This window comes from Corapipo altera, unplaced genomic scaffold (assembly GCF_003945725.1).
Source record: "Corapipo altera isolate COAL_440 unplaced genomic scaffold, ASM394572v1 150, whole genome shotgun sequence".
Classification (NCBI taxonomy): Eukaryota; Metazoa; Chordata; class Aves; order Passeriformes; family Pipridae; genus Corapipo; species Corapipo altera.
The window spans coordinates 1,529,798-1,552,998 of NW_020884941.1; the positions used below are offsets into that span (position 1 = coordinate 1,529,798).

At 54.0% G+C, this 23,201-nt stretch overlaps 2 protein-coding genes across 6 annotated transcripts in view; one reads left to right on the top strand and one right to left on the bottom strand.

Annotated features, from left to right (window-relative positions):
* Positions 1 to 1,719: 1,719 nt before the first annotated feature.
* On the top strand, positions 1,720 to 7,727 carry SLC8B1 (solute carrier family 8 member B1). Its single transcript, XM_027661481.1, has 15 exons — positions 1,720 to 2,377; positions 2,889 to 3,041; positions 3,139 to 3,191; positions 3,297 to 3,354; positions 3,608 to 3,713; positions 3,837 to 4,004; positions 4,090 to 4,197; positions 4,280 to 4,336; positions 4,565 to 4,695; positions 4,877 to 5,018; positions 5,395 to 5,516; positions 5,716 to 5,869; positions 5,958 to 6,038; positions 6,597 to 6,661; positions 6,748 to 7,727. Exons 1-15 carry the CDS (start codon positions 2,225 to 2,227, stop codon positions 6,946 to 6,948), a joined length of 1,752 nt encoding a protein of 583 aa, XP_027517282.1. The 5' UTR covers positions 1,720 to 2,224; the 3' UTR covers positions 6,949 to 7,727.
* A 1,009-nt stretch (positions 7,728 to 8,736) lies between these two features.
* TPCN1 (two pore segment channel 1) overlaps positions 8,737 to 23,201 on the bottom strand; it is a 45,760-nt gene continuing 31,295 nt past the window's right edge. For 3 of the 5 annotated variants that reach the window (XM_027661475.1, XM_027661476.1, XM_027661479.1), the window contains 13 exons: positions 22,953 to 22,997; positions 21,895 to 21,951; positions 21,752 to 21,805; positions 20,284 to 20,356; positions 19,961 to 20,068; positions 18,675 to 18,746; positions 17,739 to 17,828; positions 16,901 to 17,016; positions 16,187 to 16,233; positions 15,410 to 15,563; positions 13,793 to 13,929; positions 12,552 to 12,632; positions 11,303 to 11,425 (listed from right to left, as the gene is read on the bottom strand). In XM_027661475.1, coding sequence (XP_027517276.1) covers positions 11,303 to 11,425; positions 12,552 to 12,632; positions 13,793 to 13,929; positions 15,410 to 15,563; positions 16,187 to 16,233; positions 16,901 to 17,016; positions 17,739 to 17,828; positions 18,675 to 18,746; positions 19,961 to 20,068; positions 20,284 to 20,356; positions 21,752 to 21,805; positions 21,895 to 21,951; positions 22,953 to 22,997 — 1,157 coding nt within the window. Of the gene's footprint in view, positions 11,426 to 12,551; positions 12,633 to 13,792; positions 13,930 to 15,409; positions 15,564 to 16,186; positions 16,234 to 16,900; positions 17,017 to 17,738; positions 17,829 to 18,674; positions 18,747 to 19,960; positions 20,069 to 20,283; positions 20,357 to 21,751; positions 21,806 to 21,894; positions 21,952 to 22,952; positions 22,998 to 23,201 lie in introns of all 5 variants that reach the window. The other 2 variants (XM_027661477.1, XM_027661480.1) reach the window with 1 other exon arrangement.

Sequence of the window (23,201 nt, forward strand, 5' to 3'; positions counted from 1 at the left end):
GGCCAACGGGGCGGGGCCAGGGTGAGGCCACGCCCCCGTTGTGTGAATGGGGCGGGGTGACGTTGGGGCGGGGCTTAAACTTGGTCACGTCCCCTTCGGCGGTCCCGCCATGACATGATAGGGCGGGTTCTGTTGGGGGCGGGGCGATCAGGTGACCACGCCCTCCTCGAGCCTCCGTGGATGAACGTCGAGGAGGGGCGGATTTTGGGGCGTGTCCTGTGGCGTGACCTTGGTCTCACCAGCCGGCCCTGTGGGCCTGGGGACCCTCGCAGCCCCCCAACAACCCACGTCCCTCCTATCGTACTCCCCCACGACCCCACGCTCATATTCACGCCCCCATTTCAACGCCCACGGGAGATGTGTGCAGGTAGCCCCCCAGCCCCAGCCATGTCCCACCATTAAGGACCACGCATGGCCCCGTGGGGTCCAGCCCCAGCCGGTGCAGCCCGCCAAGAGCGGCTCGTGAAACCTGGGGCTGGTGCGGGGGGACGAGGCCCCACGGGGGTTCGGGGCAGGGGGACACACGAGGTGCTGGTCCCCCTGTGGGCCCCAGCCCCGCCGCTGCCCCTCCTTGTGCAATCGCGGGCGGTGCCTGTTTACTGCCTCCCGCTCCTCCTCCTCCTCCTTTTCCGGCGGGCAAAGTCTCTCTGCGGCGCAGGTGTCCCGGGGTCCGGGGGTAGAGGGCTGGGTCTCGCGTGGTAAAGTCACGGTGGGCTGCACAAAGTCCCCCCGGAGAGTCCCCCAGTGGAGGTGGAAATGATGCCACACGCCCGGGGCTGTTCTGGGCAGGGCGGCACCTCAAAGGCACCGCTCGCGTGGGCACATGATGACCCAGCACGTCCCACCAGCTCCCAGTTGCTGCGGTTAATTTCCCAGTAGTGCCCACATGTCCCCGTTCCTGTGCTCAGCGCTGTGTGAGACCACCCCGGGCACCCGGACCGGGCCACTCGTGGGTGCAGAAGCCAAGAGGGGAGCACAGGGACACGCGACAAGCACCCAAATTTGGCCTAAAAACAGAAAAACCGACTGAGAAAGCATCCCTGTGCCAGCGGGGTCTGGGGGCCATGTCCCGGGCCAGCTCCTGGTGGGGCCAAGGCTTCCACCAGTGGGTGCCACTGGTCTTTGGGTATCAGGGGGACCTGGGAACCCCTGGGAGACGCTCCTGGCTGGGCATTGCCTATATTTTTTATTTTCCTTCCTTTCCCCTCTCCCCGGGGAGAAGGGCAGAATGCGACTTTGAGGAGGCTGGCCAGGGTGGGACATGGATGCTTGAATCCCATCAGGATGTCGGGGCTCCAGCCGTGGGGGCTAAGCTACACATCCTCCCCCCAGAAACACGGCTCGGGGTCTTGCACAGGGCAGGGTGGAGGCTGGGGTGTCCCGGAGCGGGGGACAGCGGGTCGGAGATGGGCATCAGCAGCACCCCCGGCCCCTCTGTCTCGAGCCACCGGCACAGGGGTCTGCGCAGCCCCCGATTCACCATCCCCGGCCGTGCCTGCGATGAGTTCGCCCGCTCTCAGAAGGTCACCCCAAAGGGGGCTGTAGGTGGGCGCAGCACCCAGGGTGGGTGTCCCGGCTTGAGAGGGACGGGACGGGGCAGAGAGTCGCGCGTGTCCCCCCTTCGCTGCCACCCCGCCACCAGCGTGGGAAAGTGCCGCTGTCGCTTTAAGGGCGAAGGGTGGAGGCCCCTTTAAGGCGGGGGGGGCGCGGAGGGGATCAGCTGCCCGCGCACGGCAGCGGGGCCGCGCCGACACGGTGGGTGCGCGCCGCGGGTGGGGTCCCCGGGTACCCCCGCATCCATCCCCCCGCATCCCCGCCCGGTATCCCCCCCCCCCCGGGGCCCCCTCCCCCCCCCCCCGCATTGGGGTCTCGCCGTCCCCCCGTCCCCCCGCTTTGGGGGGTGCCCTCAGGTCCCCTGGTCCTGCCTGGGGTGTGGGTGCCCACCCCCATCTCCCTGAGCTCGGGGCGGCCCCGGGGCTGAGCCCCCCCCCCCCGGCGGGGACGTGGCGGGGCGGCGAGGGCTCAGCCTGCCCGCGGGGGGGCTCTGCCTTCTATCCTTTTTATTCTTTATATTTTAAATTATAATTTCTGGTTTTTATTGTTAATTTTTAACCCCTCCTCGCCCCGCACGTGGAGCGCGGGATGGGGATGCGGGAGCAGACCCCGATCGCTCCCCCCGGGGGCCGCTGTCGGCGGTAGGTGCCCCCCGGTGCTGCCCCCCCCCATGGGGCAGGGGGCCATGGGGCAGGGGGCCGCGGGGCTGGCCGGGGTGCTCAGCCTGGCCGGGGCACAGCCAGCCGGGACCCCGCTGCTGCTGGACGTGGGGCGCATGGTCTCTCCCGGGGGGGATGCTCTGAGCCACGGACGGGGCCTGGATGTGAGTCTGGGGACTGCGGTGGGGTTTGGGGGGAAGCGGGAGGGATTTGGGTGCTGCCGGGGTAGTGGAATCCCGTCTCGTCCCGTCCCCGATTGCCCTGTCCCCGCCATCGCAGTTGGGATCTCACCAGGATTTCCTCCGTTGCCGGTTTTCTCTTCCTAAAACCTCGCCGCCTGCCAGGCCGGCGCCTTCCCAGGGCCGGGGTTGGGTGGGGGCTGTGTGGGGACAGGGACAAGGGTGTGGGCAAGGGCTTCCACCTCTGCTGGCCCTGGCACAGCCCTTCACCCACGCACATGTAGCACAGACGGGGTAACTGAGGCAGGGGTGACGGTGACCTGCCGAAAACAGCCCCGCAGAGGGGCAGGGTGCCCGATGTGGGGAGTGGAGGGTGCTCGGGGTGGGCAGTGCACCTCAGGGTGCCCGATGGCAGCCCTCGGAGGGGATGAGGGGGTGCTCGGGGTGGGGAGAGGCTCGGGGAACCCGGCTGAGCAGTCCCCGCTCTGCCCCGCAGTGCTGGGAGGTTCGGAAACAGAACAGCTCCGAGTGGTGCCGCTTCATCCGATCCAACCCCGACTGCCGGATGGACGGGGGCTTCCTCGACTACCTCAATGGGGTCTTCTGCGTCTTCCCCCCCCGGCTGCTGCCCCTCGCTGTCACCCTCTATGTAAGGACGGGAGCAGGGCTGTGCTGGGGGATGCTCCTCTGTGGGGGCGTGGGGTGGGGACCCCACTGACCCCTCTCTGCCACCCCTGACCCCATAGGCTCTCTGGCTGCTGTACCTGTTCATCATCCTTGGTGTGACAGCAGAGAAGTTGTGAGTGGCCCCGCAGAGGAGGGGACGGTCCCCGGGGTGAGTGGGAGCCCTGTGGTCCCCGAGCAGCCCCATCAACCCTCTCCGCCTCCTTCTCTGCCTTTCCAGCTTCTGTCCCAACTTGTCGGCCATCTCCACCAACCTGAAGCTGTCCCACAACGTGGCAGTATCCTTGGCAAAGCACATGGGAACTCATCCAGGGAGGGGGGGATGTGGGGACAGGGCAGAGGAGGTGGCTGTGATGGGGTCACTTTGTGTCCCCTTGGCACCGTGCCAGGGGAAATCAGTTCAGAGCGTGAGCCTGGAGGTGGCACTGGGACAAGTGGTCGTGTGCTGGCACTGGGTGGGAATGCACAGCCCCCCTGTGTCCCCACAGGGGAAGAGACCCCCAGGCCTTTTCCTTGACGTGCCCTCTCCATGGCGTCACCTTCCTGGCCTTTGGAAATGGGGCACCGGATGTCTTCAGTGCCGTGGTGGCCTTCTCCGACCCCCGGACAGCGGGGCTGGCCATCGGGGCCATCTTTGGTAAGGGGACTCCCACTGCCAGCTCCTCCCTGGGAGCTGCTGGCTTGGGACCCGTGTTTGGGGGGAACATTGTGGAGCCGTGGGATGTTCCCACCCGCTGAGAGGGTCCCGTGGCGTTGGCAGGTGCCGGTGTGTTCGTGACCACGGTGGTGGCCGGGGGCATCGCCCTGGTCAAGCCCTTCACGGCCGCCTCCAGGCCCTTCCTCAGGGATGTCATCTTCTACATGTTGGCCGTCTTCCTCACCTTCATGGTCCTCTACTTCGGCAGGATCAGGCTGGGAGAGGCTCTGGGTGAGCGCTGGGGGGGTACTGGAGCTGGGGGGTGGTGGGAGCAGCCTGGGGGTGCCATAACCCCCCCATCACTCCCCCCTCCCAGGTTACCTGGGGCTGTACGTGTTCTACGTTGTCACTGTGGTGCTCTGCACCTGGATCCACCGGCGGCAGCGGGGGGACGGGACGGCTCCCCCTGGGCCCTGGGAGCCAGGTAAGGGCCACCTGGCTGTGGTGGGACCCCGGGTGTGACGGGGTTTCCTTCCACTGTCCCCGTCCACTCCTCCTCCCCCCAGAGATGCCGACGGATTCCGAAGAGCCGGAGCCCCCAGGCACAAACAGCAGTGACTATGGTATGTTCTTCCTGCTGGGCTTGGGGCTGGCTCTGTCCTCGGGGGTCCCAGAGACCCCCAGGTTGCTGCATGTGTGACTGAGCCCATGGGGTGGGCATGGCCGGGTGCTGCCCTGGGGTGGGTGGATCCCCCTGGAGGCACACAGGGCACTGCAGCCCCACACTGGAAGGGCTGGGGGAGCCCAGGGAACCCCCCCTCACCCTGCTCAGCCACTGTGGCCCCTCTCAGGTGAGGAGTACCGGCCCCTGCTCCCCTCCCAGGAGACCTCCCTGCGCATCCTCACCACGGCCCTCAGCCCCTTGGACTACCGCAAGTGGAGGAGGAAGCCCTGGTACTGGCGGCTCTTCAAGGCCTTCAGGGTGAGTAGGGGGGACATGAGCCAGGAGAAGCCTCCCCATGGGGCTTCCCCAACCCTGCTGGCCCTTGGGACTGTGTCACCCCCCCAGGCTTTGGAGTGGGGATGGTGGGATGTGTGGTGGGTTGGGGATGGGTCACGGGGCACCTCACAGGGTGTCTCAGCTTGGGGGTCCCTCACCCCAGGTGCCCGTGGAGCTGGTGCTGCTGCTCACTGTTCCCGTTGTGGACCCTGACAAGGATGACCTGAACTGGAAGAGACCCCTCAACTGCCTGCACATCCTCACCAGCCCCCTGCTCTGCATCCTCACCCTGAAGTCGGGTGCCTGTAAGAGTCTGGGGCATTCCCAGCTCCCAGGAGGGGACGGGACTGAGATGGCCACCAAAGCCCTGGGGACTACAGGAGCCCCTCGGAGCTGGCTCCCTGTTCTGGGGAGGGAGGATGGGCAGTGAAGAGCCAAGCTGGGGGCCTGGTTTGCAGCTGGATGCACCCTTACAGGGGCTGGGGTGGCCCCCCAGCATCCAGGACCTGGAGTAAAAATGGAGCAGGCCTGGCCTGCCTGGAGAAACTAAGGCACTGAGGGGAGCAACCCTCTGAGGGCTTGGGAGAGGTGGCTTTAGGGGACAAGGCTTTACCTCCTACCTTGAGTTTGGTCAGATCCTGCCCCAGCTGCTCTGATGTCCCCTCTCCCCACCATGTGCAGATGGGCTGTACCAGATCCAGGGCGTCTTCCCAGTCTGGGGACTGGTCACACTGGTTGGCTCTGTCCTGGCCATCATCATCTTCATCACCACAAGCAATGAGGAGCCACCCAAATATCACTGTGTAAGGTGTCCTCCAGCCCTGAACACCCACCGGGGACCAGCCCAGCCTGCTCTGGTCTGGGCTGAGGGTCCTGGGGGCAGAGCAGGAGCCAGGACCTCTTTCCCATTCCCCAGCATCCCCAGGAAGGATATGACTGGCTGAAGGTGGGCAGGGCCCTGTGGGAGGTACCCAGAGCCCAGCTTGCACCTCTTCCTGGCAGGTATTTGCCTTCCTTGGGTTTTTGGCCAGTGCCATGTGGATCAACGCTGCAGCCACAGAGCTGGTGAACATCCTGCGGACCCTGGGCATCATCTTCCAGCTGAGCAACACCGTGCTGGGCTTGACACTGCTGGCCTGGGGCAACAGCATCGGTGGTGAGGGCTCTGCTGTGCCCCAGTGCCCCCCAGGCACACCCTGGGGTCCCCCTGCCATCCCCCAAGGTCTCCCCTTCTCCCTCTGCAGACACCTTCTCCGACCTCACCATGGCACGGCAGGGCTATCCCCGCATGGCCTTCTCCGCCTGCTTCGGGGGCATCATCTTCAGTATCCTTTGGGTGCCAGGGGCAGGGGCTGCCTCAATTTCCCTGCCTACAGCCCAAGAGAGGCCCTGGTCCTGTGGGACCCCTAGAGAGGAGCTGGGCAGGATCCAGCCCAGAGCCCCAGTGATGCTGGCAACCTCCTCGATGTCCTCACAGTGTGGGGATTCTGGGGTAGTATTTATGAGCTGCAGGGGTGGAGCCATCAGCACCACCACACTGTCCCCATGGCTCTCCCAGCCCCAGAAGGGTGGGAGTTTGGGCTGGAGTCTGGCAAATTTGGGATTTGCCAAAGGGAAAGAGGGGAAGACAGAGCCTGTGCCTCCTTCTGGTGCGTCCCCAAACCAGGCTGAAGCCTCTCCTCCTCGACTGCTCCAGGTTGTATTTACAAGCAGGGGAATGCTTTGGGGCCAGGCAACAACCATGGGGTGCAGAAAGGAGGAGGAGAAGGAGGAGGACAAGGAAGGCTGGTGCTGTGCCCCTCCCCAGGGCAGGAGGGATGTGGCTGGTTCTGTCACTGCCCCGAGGTCTCCTGTGCTGTGTCTCCATCCTGAACGTGCCCCAGACATCCTGGTTGGAGTGGGACTGGGCTGCCTGCTGCAGATGAGCAGCAGCCAGCCGCTGGTGAAGGTAAGGCTGCAGCAACACGGTGACACAGGTCAGGCTGGCAGCAGGACTCTGGTGTCACCCCACATCACTCCCCATCTCTCTGGCAGCTGGAGCCTGACAGCCTCCTGGTCTGGGTCCTGGCAGGGGCCCTGGGGCTGAGCCTGGTCTTCTCCTTCGTGTCGGTGCCAGCTCAGTGCTTCCACTTGGGCAAGGCCTACGGCATCTGCCTCATCACCTACTACCTGGTGTTCCTCTGCGTGGCCCTGCTGACTGAGTTCAGGGTGATCCATCTCTCCACCTCTGACTGACCCCAGGGGATCACATCCAGCCCTGGATCTCACTCTGCCCCTCCCCTGTCCCTGCCAGGGGGACAAGGGCACCCTGACCCCAGCTGAGCTGCTGGAGGTGCCAGCCCAGCCCTCAGCCTTCACTTCAGAAGAGAGGATGGCTGTGGTTAGAGAGAGGAGTTGTTAGTCACTGGCCACATCCTCTGCTCGCTCTGTTTAATCTGTTTAACTCATGGCAGCCCTGGGCAGGAGCAAGGTCGAGACCTCGGCTGCCTTTGGTCCCAGTGGCAGGAGCAGAGGATGGGGCAGCTCCAGTTTGGGGGCACAAGAAGAGAGGCTTTACCTCCTCAACCACTTCACCTTCCCCTCCTCACCTCCATCCAGCTGGTCCAGGACAGGGCTGGGGCCGTTGTGTACACAGGGTAACTCTAAAAGTCCAAGCAGATGTTTGTCCTTTTAAAGGACACTCTGTGTTGGCACCATGGGGCTGGAAGAGCAGCTGGGGCAGAGCCAGACAGGGTTAAGGTGAGTCAGCGCTCCAGGGCAGCGCTGGGTTTAGTGCAGGCAAAGCCGGAGGAAAAACAAACACCAAACCAAGGGAGGCTGGTTTCCCCTGCTTTTTTTAGTGATGTTTTTCAACTTGGAGTTTCAGATCCTACTTTTCTCCTCCTCCTCCTCCTCCTCCTGGGGCGGGTAGAGCTGTAGGAAAGGACCTGGAAGTTTCGACACAGTGTTAGCCTCTGGCAGGACTAGGTTTAGACACTGTAAAAAAATTGCAATAAAAAACCCTCACAAACCCAGCCTTGGCTTCTGTTTGCTGGGAGGGCAATTTCTCTTGCCCTATGCTGGCGTGACACAGCCCTTACTCAGCGTGGAGCCTTTGCAGGGCAGAGGGAACAGCGGGGGCTGAGCTGGGAGTGACACCCCAGGCCACCCAGGGCGGTTTTCCCCAGGGTCTGGGAAAGTGGTTTCCTCTGGGTTCACCAGCAGCCGCTGTCCCAAGAGCAGTCACATGTCCCCTCACGTTGGGAAACGATGTGTCACGGTCGTGCCAGGGGTCAGCACGGTCGGTGAGAGGCACTGCTCAGTCCCTGGGGACAGGGACACGGGAGGGGCTGCCCTCGGTCCCAGGGGAGGAGCACAGTGAGCGGGCTCGTGGTTCTGCTCCCAGTTAGGAGCATCCACAGAGCTGGAAAGCAAAGTGCTGTTCCAGAGGGACACCCACCTCACTGCCCCACGGGAGAGGGGGGGGTGTTGTGCAAGCAGCACAACCGTGGACCCAGTCCCTGCTCCCTTCTGGGGGTGCCAGCAGCCTCCTGGCCCCGGAGCATTTCTCCTTTTTCTAACCAGGGCTTTCACAAAAAATAACGCTCCCTGTGCCTGCAGCTATTGGCTCTGCCCTGAACCTGCTCCGGAATTATCCGGGAGACAACCCCCACTTCCTTCCACCCAGCGAGGCTACAGCAATCGAAACCGCGGGGCCAACGTTCCGCAACAGAGGCACAGGGTCAAACACCCCTTCTGGCCTTAACCCTGGAGAGTTAAAAACCTTAACTGAAAGCATTATCCTAATGCTTAGGAAAAAAACTGGTAGGGGGAGGGCAGAAGGGAAGCCGGGCTTTGCAATGTCTCTGAACAGGAATTCAGAGCAGTTCGTCAGGGCACGCACGCAAAATATTCCCAATGCAAGCACTTGCCACTGGAGAGGGAGGGCAGGGCGGGCAGTGCTCCTCTTCAAACACTGCAAATGCTTCAGCTTGGCCAAACCCCACTTCTGGAATAACACAGGGAAGGAGGAGAGGAAGCCGCTGCCTTTACAAAGCCAAGGGTGCTTTTTATTAGTGCGCCTGAAAAAAATCTAGAGAACATTTGACAGACATACCCATAAAATCGTTTTTATAAACAAAACACCAGCATACAAAATCCTGCAGTGCTTCCTCCCGTGCTCCCTACAAAATGATTGTCTCCATCATTAGTCTGTGTGTTGGGGTTGGGGGGGGGGGGGGGAAAGAGGAGGATAAATAGAAGGGGATGCCCCGTACTCAAACTTTGTTTCCTTCCAAAGTCATATGGAAGAAGCAAACTCCTGCCACCCTCCTTGGTTTACAAAAATAATTAACCCAGTGGGTACGTGGGGGTGGATCAACACCTTGGCATGAAGCCACAGAGGCAGCACCTGTGCCCTGACCCCAAGCCCTCCACAGAGCCCTGTTATTGCATGATAAGCAGGTCAGTGCCCCCCTCAGTATAGCTTAGAATCACAGCTCCTTTCACACCCAGAAAACACTCCCCCAAAAAAAAGTCACTGACAGCCCTGCCAGGAGAATGTGGAGATTATACACAGCCACATTTTTCGCCCCCTAACCTTCACAATGCTCATTCATCCTGCCCACAACTTAAAGCACAATAAACACCATCTCCTCCAGCCCCAGGACTAATCTGGATAAACCTCCTGGGCTGCGACTCCACGCAGAGCAACTGCAAGAGCAACAACTGCACTGCTCGTTAACTTGTGGTCGAATTTATGGTTTGGAAAACAGCCCTTTAAGGTCCTTCACGGTTCAGAAGTTGTTTCATACCTGCAAGTATACAGAAAGGAAACAAAGAGTTGCCAGGAGGCACCCAGGGAATTTGGCAAGGGTTGGGAGCAGCCACTGGTGTGTACTGCCTGGAAAGCTGCTCATCCACTCCTTCCATCCCGTAGCTCCCACTGTGCTGTGAGAGATTTCCAGAAGCAGCTCTGTCTTGCCTGCCTCTGTCTCATCCACCCAGGAAATGCTCCTGAGCTGCCTGGGTAGGATCAGCCCTCTCCCACTGTCCTTGTGCCACTTGGTGAGGAAAAGACAGGGATGTGGGACAAGGGGAATGGGGACACAGATCTCCCACTGCCTGAGGTACCTGTAGGAAGGAGAAAGCTTCCCCAGCAAGCTCTGCTTTTAGTCCAGACCTGAGGAAAGACCAAACAGCAAAAGGTGAGGGGAACCTCTGCTGGGTACTTCTATCCCTCAGCACTTTCTGTGCTGACAGGGGAAAGAGGGACTTCGAGAGACAGGTTCAAATGAAACATGAGCAATGACACAACCTGCCATGATCACACAACAAATGTGGCAGAGCTGGGAAGGGATCCCTTTTTCCCCCCTTCCTTCCCAGCCCTCAGCTGCCACATCTGGCAGCCTCCCTGCCAGCTGCAGAAAAGCTGATGGGTGAGAAGAATCATCATCTTCCATGTTCCTCCTGTGTCCAAACTTCAGAGGAACAGTAAAGCTCTTCAGTGGATCTTCCCAAGATCCCACTGAGTCGATGTTTGCCGGCCTGAGGAACATTTCTGCAGGGGTGAGAGCAAGGGAGGAGCAACACTGCTGGTGCTGGGACTCTCACCTGCACAGAGCAAGGACCTGGCTAAGCACTAACCAGCAGGACTGTTTGAAGCTCTCCTTAGCCCAGAGCCAGGCAGAAATAAGCCAGACTTGGAGCTGAAAAGCCTTGCTTTCTTCCTCCCAGTCATTTATCTGAGCTAAGGACCAGCCAGAGGTCTGCCCTTTGCAGAGCAGGTGGCCAAGTGGCAGAGGCCAACAGCCACGTCGTGCTGCAGAATCCCACCCCAGAGCAGAGACAGGAGCTTTGGGGTTTGCAGACCCCAAACTCAGGCAGGGTCACAGGCAGGACTGACCAGCAGCAATACAGATACTGGATGGCTACAGCAGAGACAGAGTTTGTGTCCCCAATCCCCCATCCCACCTATGGTCACAACATGATGTGCTGGCCCCTGGTTCTGCCTCAGAACTGCTCAGGGACAGGTAAATTCAATAATCAGAGCTGGAGATACTACAGGGTGTGCATCTACATGTGCCAAAAAGGAGGGGGAAGGCAGTCTGCTCTTCCAAAAGTGCTGAGATTTCACACCACCTCCCCTTTCTTTGCATAAGGAAGGTGGAGAAGAAAAACTCACTCCCTGATCTTTTATTCCTAGGTTAACGGTACCCTTTAAGCAAGAGGGATCTTCAAAAAGGGCCACGGTTTTAATACTAAGCAGGTGACTTCAGCAAATTCCCTGCTGTTAATAGATTACACATCCCTTTCCCCATGGTCTGTTAGTGGTAAGACAGGCCGCAGGAACAGGCAGCAGGTTGGAGCCTGGGAAGTGGCTCAGAGGGACAAGGGCTCTGTTCTGTCCGAAATGTTCACCCTGCTCAACCTGCGTGCAGCAGCCTTACACAGAGCCCCCTGGGCCTCTGGTTTTTTCAGCAACCCACTGCTGGGGAAGAGATTTGAACCCTAAACCAGTACACTGACAGGTCTATATACATCATCCCAAAATATGCTGTGAAGGGATACTCTAGGTTATTGCATAGAAGGCGGCTGGCGTTAGCTAGGCCTAAATGACAGTCTGGGAGCGTTGTCGGAGGCTCAGGGGCTTCAGAGAGCTGTTGGAAGCAGATGCAGGCTCTTGCAATGGTGTCTGAGATTCCTCTTTTCTGGAGTGCTCCTCATACCATTCCTGCAACAGGAGACCAAACACATAGGGATCAGGTTCTGCCTCACACTGGCCTTGGGTGACTCTGCCATGTGAGGGCACATTTGTTCAGGCACAGAGGGCTCTTTCCAAAGCCCTGGATACTCCTGGAATGACCCTGTTAACTGCAGCCCAATTGTGATGGATGCATTGAGACCTTGCCAACCACAGTCCAAGCAAACCTGGGCAAGGAAACACCCCTCTCTCAGGATGTCCCTCCTGAACATCCAGGGGCTCTGGTATCGATGTTCCCCTGATATCTGGGATTTGCAGAGCTGCTCCCAATCCTGTGTTGCAGCATGTCACATCCCTGAATCACAGACCAAGAAGAACAGGCAGGGAGCTTCTCTGCAGATCACTCAGCCCTGAGGTAAATAATGTTAAAAAAAATGTTTATTTTCCTTAGGGAGACTGAAGACTCACCCCAAGCTGGCTGCCCGGAGACAAAGGACAGATTCAAATGGTTACAAGATTAATCCTTTCAGTACTAATTAGCCCACAACCTTCAACTACCTTTGGCAGGGCAGTGACCAAATACACTGCAGAAAGCTCCTGACCATGGAGGGCACAAGCAGGAAGGTGCTAAACTATCCAGGCAATCAGCTGATTAACGTGTTTCCCATCTTGCTCAGCCTGCTACTCTGAAGGCAAACCAGGGAGCTGCTGCCTGGGAGAACCTTTGGTTTCTGTGTCAGACGGACACGCCTAAGCTCAGACACATTCCAGGGGTTTAGCAACCCTGTGCTCAGCAGCCAAGCCCCAGGCAGCACCAGGAATGTGCTCACAGCCCCAGCAAACACCCGGGGAGCCCAGGTGAGCTCAGCCAAGCTGGAGTGCCTGCACACACCCTGAGTGTGCTTACAGTGACACACCTGCCCAGCTGGGCACCTGGACCCACTGAGGAGGCTCTGATGTGCTCTGTGGTTTAACAAAATCCCTGAGAGCAAGGATGGATCAACCTGAACCACACTTCCTGGATGCCCACCCTTCTCACAGCTGCCTGCCCCCAGAGGAAGGCAGTCTCCTGTGTTTAGAAGGGTGGTTTGTTATTCCAGGCAATGGTTTGTTCACCACAGAGACCTGTTAATATCTCCAGGTCAGGCCCACATACCTGTATCTCCTCCTCATACATCTTCATACTCAAATCACTCTTGGTCCTTGATCTGCGTCCCAGAAACACTGTTGACATTTGCTGAAGAGTTGGGGGAAGGAGGAGGAAAAAACAAAAGAGACATTAATCTGAGCAGCTCACAGGATCAGTCCTGGAAGTTCAGACATCCTTCATGATCCCACTGATGAACTCGGGCTATCCTGGGCTCCTCTTGTCAAGGGAAAAAGGCATTTTAGGGTGCACATCAATGGTACAAATGCAGGCACCCACTGCAGCTGAGACTAATCACACTGAGCAGATCCCCAAAGACTGCAGAGGGAGAGGTAGCTCGGGTGGATGTGTCAGTGGTGCTTAATTGAGTTAAATGAACACAACATCAGTGCCTGGAACAAGGCTCATAACTCATCTAATAACATTTACTGCGTGGGACTGGACCTCTGAAACTGTGTAAACAGAGAGCTGAAGTCAGAATTACGCTCTGACCACATGAATTATATGAGCAGGATTGAGAAGCAAAAGAAACCTCAGGTCTGGCATCGTCATTGCAAGGCTGAGGACAACCTCCTGCTTTGGTTTATTGTCTTTAAAACTGCTTCTGATCAGTATTTCCATCCCTGTTCTGAGCTTTGTCTGTGAACAAGGGCCCAGCCTGTAACTACCAAGCCAATCAAAGCAAATAAAGGTCACCTGAGAGACTGCAGCACCTGCCCTTTGTCATGGTGATACAGGAATATAATGGCTATTATTACAACAACCACTTAAGCTCTTCCCAGATGCATGAGACAACAGATCTGAGACAAGAGCTCATTCTCCCTGTTGTCCATCCCGTTTTAGAATGAAAATGTAAGCTGTACCATGGAAAAAAGAACCTGGAATCGATACCATCATATTGCTGTATAATTCTCCAAGGTTGTCCAAGCCTCAGTGTATGATGGCACAGAGGAGAATTACAAGACAATGTAAAAATAAATATACTTTTTTTCCAGTCAGCATTGGGCCAGGACAGCTCTAAGGGAAGTCTGGAGGGACTAGAGACAAGCCCTTTCTAAGGCTGCCAGAGAGCAGGGAGACTCAGCTGGTACTTTTCTAGAGCAGCAAAACTTTGTGATGCTGCAGAGTCCAGAGAGCAGCTCAGCTCTCAAAGGCACGTGGATTTTCTCTCCTGAGACAGCAAAAGGCACTTGTGGCCCTGGCATGCCCCCCATCTCCTGAAGCTGAGAACTTGCAGTGTTTCCTCCTACCCCATATTTGTCCATCTGCAAAACGATCTTCTGCAGCTGAGCTGTTTCAGTGGCAGCTGAACTCCTCTTGTACAGCTCGATTACACCAATCACTTCCTCCTTGGAGATCTCCTTCTCCAGCACAATGCCATTATCTTCTGGACAGGCAAGAAACAAAAAGAGGGGGGAAAAAAGGTCTCCGAGATGAGCATTGCTTCATCAGCCACTGATAACCCTGGAAAGCAAAGTCTAAAGCACACAGGACTGAGTCAGAGGTCAGGTACAGCCTGTACCTGCTCTTGTGACTAGAACATGTATGTCCTTGACCTACAGCAAGGCAGGGAAAAAAGTTAACTAGTGTGTAGGGCCAGCAAACTTTCTGGCCCAAACCATTTTCTCAACTTTTTAAATCATCAGGCTCCTCAGTAACTTAAAAAATAATAAATCTTGTAGCTTTTTGCTTGCCTGTAAATTAAGAAAGCAAATAATCACATAGGAGTTGCTGCCTTTTGACCTTCATCTGCCTAAAAGAGCTTGGGAGTTCAGAGCTAACCAATGTCCTTCACTGCTCCCTTCAAACTGGGTGCAAGAGGGATCACAATGACAAGTGTTTCCAACCCCTGGCTCCTACCATGCACCACAAAAATTTGATCTTCTGGCACCTAAAAAAATTGGGGTCCTGGGCCTTCATCATGTTTCTGCAGGGAAGATTCTCTGCTGTTAAATGTGTAAGGGCAGCAGCTATAGCTCCTTCCTGCAGAAAGGTGTTCAGAATTATTAAGATTAATCTACATGGAAAATGAATAGAAAAGTCTGGGTGCAGATTCCCTGAAGGAATAGCAGGAGAAGGGCTACAAGAGATGAGAGTGGTTCTGGCACCTAAACTAGCAGGTTATGAAGGTACTGGCAGTTTCAGACCCCCAGCTCAGGAGACAGGGAGTAAAAGTGATGGTTCACAGGGGCAAGGGGATGGAGAGAGACCAGTCACTGCCAGTTCCTAAAGGGTACAGAAAAGCAGGTCCAAAACCAGCACCAGTCTAAGTGCCACTGGGAGATGTGGAAAGAATTGGATAGGCAAGTGCCACTGGGAGATGTGGAAAGAATTGGATAGGCAGTGTCTGTTGTCCTCCATGTCATGGCAAAGAACGCTGGCAAACCACCAGGATCAGCCTGGATGCTGGAAAAGCCACTTGGAGACGTTCTGCTGCCAGTGAGTACATTAGTGAGGAAGGGAAATTGGTTTTAAAAAACATTGTCATCTTCCCTTCCTGTAAGGTTTGCTGCTGTGCTTTGCTACATCATTGCTGTAGTGTTTCCTAGAGTTCTTTCATGAAATGAAGACAGACTTCCAATTTTCAAGTAATTTGGTTGAAATGGCTCAAGTAGTTGAAGTTTGTAGGTGCACACACACACATATATATATATAAAACACATACACCCACCCACACATTTTGGGGAGTGCTGGGGGAGAGATGAGGGCCAGAGCAGAAAGACCAGATAGAAATATCACACAAAAGCAAAAGAATTAGCTGAGGAAGCCAGGTTAAGATTTAATATCTGGTCTTTGCTGGCCAATCCCATTCTCTCCTACAGATATAAGGCACCAGGGAGAGAAGATACAATGTTTTAGGTTCTGACCTTCTGAATCTTGGTTCTTCCGAGTGTAGTTCATGCGGAAGACAAAAGCATCCAGAATAAAAGCCACAATGATTGTCATCACCACCATGGTCACAATATAGAAGATCATGAAGTAAAGACGGCTCCAGTGAGTAGTTTGGGATGTCACCCCTTCCTGAAGAGGAGAGAGAAGACATCAGCAGTGCACAAAAGAAGGGAGAGTCACTGTTAACAGACATAAAGCAACATAAACACACTCTCTCTTTTGTGGCTTTGCAGTTGGCCCCAGGGACTGCTTGTGCAATGCTCAATGCCCCAGCTGGTCCTCACAGATAAGCTGCCCCTCAAGCTAAAAAGGAGAGGTTTCTGTATACAAACACACAGATCATTCAGGGCTTGTGGCTGTGAGAGCCACTGTGCCATGAGAACACAGCTCGGACAGCAGGGTGACAAACTGGAGCACAGAGCGACTTGTCTGTCCAGACTGTGAAAACTGGCCTGAAGGCAGGTCAAGATTCACAGGAAACCGTGCCCAGCAGCATCCCAGAGGTCAAATGTCTGTCCAGACTGTGAAAACTGGCCTGAAGGCTGGTCAAGATTCACAGGAAACCATGCCCAGCAGCATCCCAGAGGTCAAATGCCACCCAACAATCAGGACCAAAAGCTGAGTGGCAACAGGTGACAGTATTGAGCTCATTCCAATCACCATGGGAAGGAAGCAGTGGTGGTGTGGAAAATCCAGCTCAACTGGCAGAGTCTGTGCTGTCTGTGCACACGGGGTAGGTGAGGTTTACTCACCATGATGATGTACCAGTCGTTGACAACTGTCAGCTCAAACAGTGTGACTGTACAGAAGGGAGAGAAAACATACAGGCAATTGCTTTATCCATCCTGACCCATTTTACAGTGATTTTTAGACAAAGTTTCAAGACAGCCAGCAAATCTGGAGACACAACACAAACCCTCATCTTTGCTTCAGACAAAGGGGGTCAGACCCACAGAACGAGCAGCATGGCTCAATCTGTATTTCTGAAAAGAATCAGAAACAGACCTGACTCTCTTCACTAGGGAGCATGGAGACCTCTGAAATCTCCAGGACATAAGCATCTCTGCTCACACATTGAGAAAAATCAAGGAGAGTAATCAACACATTCAAATTATTCTTCATCAGTGGGTTTAGAGAAATGTATTGGCATCACTTTGGTTCTTTAGAAGGGCAGTGACTTAATGCCCTCCTTAAACACCTCTGGAAGTCTGGTCTGATCACCAGCCAGAACAGATCTGATGGCTTCCAGCTGGCTTTAAGAGACATCTGCCTACCTTGCAAAACAGTCATGGCACAATTAGTCAGCTGGAGTTGTCCAGACAGAAAGTGCAGGATGCTGTGTGCTTGAGGTGCATTAGTAGGACTCTTGGAGAGTCCCACGCTCACATGAGCATTACAGCATTACAGAGCCACCCAGCTCGGCAGGAACACAGAATAATCTTTGCTACAGACAAAACTGCCCTTACCAAAGCTGTTCAAAATGTTGTCAAAGTTGTTGAGATAGTAATACCCTTCTTCCACAACTGTTTTGTTGCCAACTGTGTGATTCACCCAGCGGTAGGAATCTGCAACTGTGCTTGTGCTGGTTGGAGAAACCAGGACATAGAATCAGCAGAGACTAGAAAAGCAAGGAAAATCTCAAGGGTTATAAATACCAATCCCCCTAGAAGGTGGTGAGCAGGGTGGCAGTTTCTACCTCTTGGCCTTTTCCTCTGAAAGCAATTCCCTTTCCTTCACAGCTCAGCACAAGCCCAGGGAGCACATGGAGACTTTCTAACCACTCTGCAAATATTACACTAGAGAAACTGAGAGTTTGAGTTGGACTCCCTGGCTCATAGCCTTAAAGCTTGGCATTCCCAAGTGGTCTGACATAATTTAAGATAAAAGGGCACAGGACAGCTTAGCTTACAGGACCAGGTGAATTCATCTTGGTACAAAGGGAGGTCTAAATATTTAATACATCTGGCCAAGCAACTCTGGCATCACGGAAGCATAGAATGATTTGGGTTGCAAGGGACCTTAAGGACCATCTCATTCCAACCCCTCTGCTATGGGCAGGGACACCTTCCACTAGACCAGGTTGCTCAGAGCCCCCTCCAACCTGGCCTTGGACACTTTCAGGGATGGAACAAGAGAAGTGAAGCATGTCCTGCATTTTCACCACGTGTGGCCTGAGCTACAAAAACCCCACTGAGCCCCATCCTCTGGCCCCTTCTCCAAAGGGAAATAGAGCTGCCAGAGCTCACTGCTGCTGGCTGAGCACCAAAAGCACTGCTGAGGGGGATGGAGATTTGAGGTACTCACTTGCAGCAGTTCGGGTAGACCACGCCAGCAAAGAACTCCATGCCAACAATGGCAAAGCAATAGTAGAAGATCAGCAGGGTTAAACCCAGACTGGAGGCAAAAACAGAAAGAGTACTGTGCTATTAAAGAGTTGCTAAGGCAAGGAAACACAAAATCCCAGGCTGGTTGCTCTGGAAGGAATTTCCAAGGGATGGGAAGCAGCACTGAAAACTCCACACAACCTTCCCATACTGCTGTGGCTCTGCAGTTCTTTGCCTGCTCTCATTCAAGAAGTCCTTGGACAAAGAACTTGCCACTTGCTGAAGAGAGAAACTAAAGAGCAGCCTGGATTCCCTCCCAGTCTGTCCTTTTCTGTTACAAAAACATCTCTCCACAGTTTCTTTAACAAAGAACACCACACACTGTTTCTGCCCTCTCCACATCCTCGGGTGCAGGGACTGTGCCAGGAGCAGGGCTCTCCAGCCAACACGCTCTGCTCAGACCTCCTTGCAAGGGAATCAGGGCTGAGGACACCCCACTCAAACACCAACCTACCTCTGCCCCACCACTTCAATAATGCTCTGGAGTGGCTCTGCTGAGGACAGGGAAACATCTGGGGCTCAGTACATTCATGCCAACGTTCCTCCCAAATGGGCCTCCCCTCTCAGCAAGAGCTGGGACGGGGGAGAAAAATTAAAACAAGCATTTACTCTTAGTTATGCTCTTAACACAAAAGCAGGGGGAGGCCCAGGGTGCTGGAGTGTTGCTTATCATATACTGCTCCAAGAAACTGGAAGATTTAACACCCCACTGCAGCACAGGGAAGAATCAGTAACGACCTACTGGCAGATCAGAGCATAAATCCCTTTAGCAGGTCTGACAGCTCCCTGTCCTGATCCCAGCCCTGGACACTAACCCTCCACTCCCCATGACCACTCAAAGACAAGCAGTTGGTACCTGGCCATCCGAGGGAACAACTCAAACATGGTGTCGAGGACGTTTCTGTAGCGCTTCTTCAATTTAAATAACCTGGAAAGAGAAGTCAGGAGTTACCTCCACCCTGCAGCTCTCCTGGTGTCAGGGGAAACAGTTAAAGGGGGTATCCCAGCTCTCTCTTCCTCCCAGCTCAACAACAGCAAGGTTTCCTGACACCAAACTCACAGGGTCTGCTCTTGCTCAAGTGGTCTCCACTCACCTAATGATGCCCTGCTGTCCCATCTGACTGTTTATGGCACATTCAACTAAGTGTTTACAGGACTGAGGATCTCAAGGAAAAAGTCTCTGTCTTTTTACACAGCACGATGCATAAATAGCTCTTTAAAAAACCTAAAAATCATAAGAACTTAAACTAGTCCTGTGTACAGGGTCAGGATTCATTCCTCCTTCCCTCAGACACAAGCTTTTCTGTGTTTCCCCCATGACCCAGTAAAAATTGATGAAAGAAAACTACATTGTGCCTGCTAATTTAAGATTTGGCATCTCCATCAGCCTTTACAGAGAAACACAGCTGCCAAACAGGCCTTGGCAGGGCAGGAACTGAGAAAACATTTTTTTCTCCCCCTTGAGTGTCATAAAGTGTTCTTTAAATCCTCACTGAAGAGCTAAATTACATTAGCTTGTTTTTATCAAAACATTTTGCCTCAAATCCCTTCCTTCTATGGCTCTTGAGGCGTTTGTGAAGGTGAATGTACCTCGACACGAGAGGGTTAATCAGCCCCTGCTCACTGAGCTGCAGACAGGTTACAGGCTCTGGTCTTGCTTAAAGTGTGAGATGCAGTTAGAGCAGGGCTTGTACTTCACCCTAGAAAGCAGCATCCTTTGAAAACTGTAATTTCTGGTAATTCAATGGAAATTATTAAACTGGCTCAGACCGTCTCACCCTGACAGAAGAGCTTTTCTCTGAACAGCATCAGACAATTTAGAGGAGGTGTAAGAACCCCACGAAGGCAGACACAGGATAATCTGCCCCTGGTAAATCCCTTGATCTCTATTAGAGATCAGCTTAAGCTCCAAAGCACGGGGTTTCATATCCCATCCCAAGTTTTTTGTTATCGTTCATTTTGATAACTCTGGCTAATCTCATTACCCCACGCAATTCCTGCTTGCCATGGTCACATACCCACAGAGCAATCCTTGCCCTCTCCTGGTAAGGAGCTCAGTCCCCAAGGGGATTGATGGAAAACAAGCCTGGTTGTTTCCTCCCACCTGCTCTCTGGATCCCCCCCCCAGCCTTCCCAGCTCACCTCAGCAGCTGGAGGGGCCGCAGGACCACGATGAAGTAGAATGGCTCCATGTCAAAAGCCAGTGCCATGAGCCCCAAAAATGCAAACAGGGTGACTGAGAAGTCAAAGCTGGAAAGAAAAATATAAAATAAAGTAAATAAAGTAAGAGCAGTGATTTATCACTGGTGTTTCTGCAGAGAAGAGCTATTGGTGCTGCTCCAGCCTAACGAGATGCACGAGGCCAAGGGCAGAAGAATTATAAAAGCCTGCTCACGGCCTTCTTTACAGGCTTAAAGACTCAGAAGTTGGGTCTTTCTAACCCAAAGACGTGAGTGTGCACTTACAGATTCCAGCCTGAGGACAGGTACTCCACAGGCCCCAGCCCAGTGGTCTTCAGGAGCAGCTCCACACCATAGACTGTAAGACAAGAGGAGAGCCATGGTCAGGAAGGGGCAGCATCACAAGGAAGGCTCATGAGAAGGTTTGTCCTCATGGATGTGTGGTGCTTTTAGTGCAGAACTTCTGACAGAGGTTTAACAGACTCCCACCCACCCTCCTTATTCTCAGTGAGGTGTCAAAGAGACATTTCCCCTCCAAATCAACACATTTTCCTGTTCCTCATGGTGACTTCTCTCCAGAACAGTGCACAAAACACTTAGCTGGAAAACATGCTATAAATGTTGAGGGACAAGCTCCTGTAGCAAAAGCCAGAAAGGGGTGCTGGGAATTTGGTCCTGCCTTATTACTTCCTTCTATTTTTGTGGAACATATCCACATCCCACAGCCTCGCCTTGACCTACAGGGAGAGAGATCCTTTCAAGGAAGAGCCATTTACTTCACCCTCTGTTCTGGCAGGACCTGTAGGCTAAAGAACATCATAACAGCAAGTATGTCATCCCAAAATCTTTCTTTCCAGCTTCCAAGGAGCAGAGGTGGGTGAGAAGCAAAGGGAAGAGCTGGATGACAACATCCTTGTGAAAAGAGGAATTGCAGAGCACCTCTGCCTTCAAACTTCCATAACAAGTGTTTTGAAGACTAATGGCCAGGGAAGCACTAGAGCTCCCCAGCAGTCACATAAGAGGTAGCAACCTCCCAAAGAACCTCCTGCTGCAGTTGTACACACTGTTTTGATTCAATGGAGCTATACTTTGTTTCTCCCTCAACAAGAGCCATTGTCAGCAGCATGGCACTGAATTCACATCACAGTGCAATGAACCAGCACATGAAGATGTAATTGTTTATACTTGGGCTGGAAAGGAAGACTAAGGTACATGTTCATGGAGGGGATGATGTTCAGTTAGAAAATTCAGCTTGTCAAGTAGCTCATCCAGTGCTTTCAGACTCCTCAGCACGTCCCTGTGCTCTGTACTCCACCAGGCCTGCCTTGCTGTGTGTGGCAGAGAGCCAGCTCGCAGCTGCAACCAGATCAGAGCTGGGAATGCCTCCTGGAATAGCTGGTGCAGCACAGAGCAACCTCCCACAGAGCCATCACAAGCCTGGAAACCTTTTCATTCTGCATGCTGTGCCTGACAGATGAGGCTTCTCTGCTCTCTGGGCTCAAACCAGCTCCAAGAGTCACACAGCAGCTTCTGCAGAGCTGCAGCAGGGGTAAGAGGCTCCCATATGACGTGACACAGAGAGCTGTGGGACAGTGCAGCAGTGCTCACACAGGGCTGAGAGGATGCTGGTGATCCCTGCCAGGCACAGCATTGTTCTGGATGGAGGCTCTATGCCTGTGGCTAATTTATAACTTCAATTCCCCTCCCAAATCCTCATGAAATGACACAGTTCTGCTGGGAGGCATCAGCTTACTTGTGAGGAAGACTATGTAGCTCCATGGGACGTTCCTGGAGAAGAAATTCCCTCCTGCAAGACAAAAGAACAGCTTTCTCTAGCCTTCCCTTTTTTCAACCCCCCAGCATCCCAGTCAAGAAACAAGCTGTGATGTTTCCTACCTTGCAGCATGAAGGTTTCAACAAGAATCCAAATTCCATTCACAGCCACCACAGTATCTGGAAAACAAAGTAAAAACCCATAGCAAAGCCATTCCTGGACCAGAGGACATCCATTTCCTAGGCTAACAGAAAAGTACAATACAGGACAAGTGGCAAGGTCATAGTTTCCAATTCAATTCAAACAAAACTCATAAACTGGGAGAGTCTTCTACCCTGACTTTTCCCAGGCCATTAACAGATGCACTGCTTTTATCTTCAGAAGGAAACAAAACTAAACCAAAACAACAGTCTGAATCATGTTCAATCATTTTTACTCATAATTATCTTATATTCTGCCACATTATTAGCTGTGTATTCCAGCTTCTTCCTAGTTCTGGAACAAGACCTTGAGAACCACTGGGTCCCCAACAGTGCAGGACAAAGTCCTTTCCACTTGGATCTATAACTGCTCCTCAGCATTCAAATCTGAAGCTGCAGGACTTCTTTTCATTCAGACCTCACTCCATCCCCCCTCTTTAGTTTAGCATCCCAATTTACAAAAACTGCTCCTCCAACATTCAGAAAAGCCCCAAATTACTGAGTAGGAAGAGATCATTTACAACACAGCAGGTAGCGCCACGAGGAAGCAGTTTTTCTCCTCTGGAGAGGAGAGGAGTACAGACTCCTCCTCACAGGCAGCACAGCTGCCAAGCAATCCCTCCAGCAGTGAGGATACTTGCACTTCCTGGAGTGCAAACAGAATGTGGTTGACTGGCAAGGCAGTTCCTTATCCAGCATCCTTCAGCTGATGGATAAAACCCCCAAGCTTGGGAAAGCTAACCACCAACCTACCTAAATGCCAGACCCACAGGAGTGCTGTGTAGTGACCCCGGGAGCCTCTCCAGGGTGAGAGCTGAGAGCCCAGGCTGCAGCTTGGTACAAGTAAACAATTCTCTTCCTCTCCACCAAAACTCCAAAATTTGTACATGAGCCATGGCTCAGACCACAGCCCAGGCCACACCACACAGACAGAGCACACCAGACCCGCATGAGCAAGGGAGCTCATTACTTCTACTTACACATGGTGTACTGGAACACATGGGACTTCACAAGGATGTTGATGCCTGCATGAAGGAAAGTATGGTGAAAAAAATGTTTACACAGTCCTCCATACCACAGATTCCTCTATCTTCCCCCTAGGGACATTTTTCATACCAATCCTCAGCAGAACAGATCAGCAGATTATTAAATTTTACTTCTTTGGGAAGTTCAAATGTCCCCTAAAATTTTAGCACCAGTGAACTCACCATCCTTAACCTCTGAGGTGC

Bases quoted from the DNA above. Each gene is read 5' to 3' on its own strand.
- SLC8B1 (XM_027661481.1), top strand. From the start codon at position 2,225: ATGGGGCAGGGGGCCATGGGGCAGGGGGCCGCGGGGCTGGCCGGGGTG. The intron at 3,355-3,607 runs GTATCCTTGGCA...TGCCCTCTCCAT, and splicing joins AGCTGTCCCACAACGTGGCA to GGCGTCACCTTCCTGGCCTT. The intron at 5,870-5,957 runs GTGAGGGCTCTG...CTCCCTCTGCAG, and splicing joins CTGGGGCAACAGCATCGGTG to ACACCTTCTCCGACCTCACC.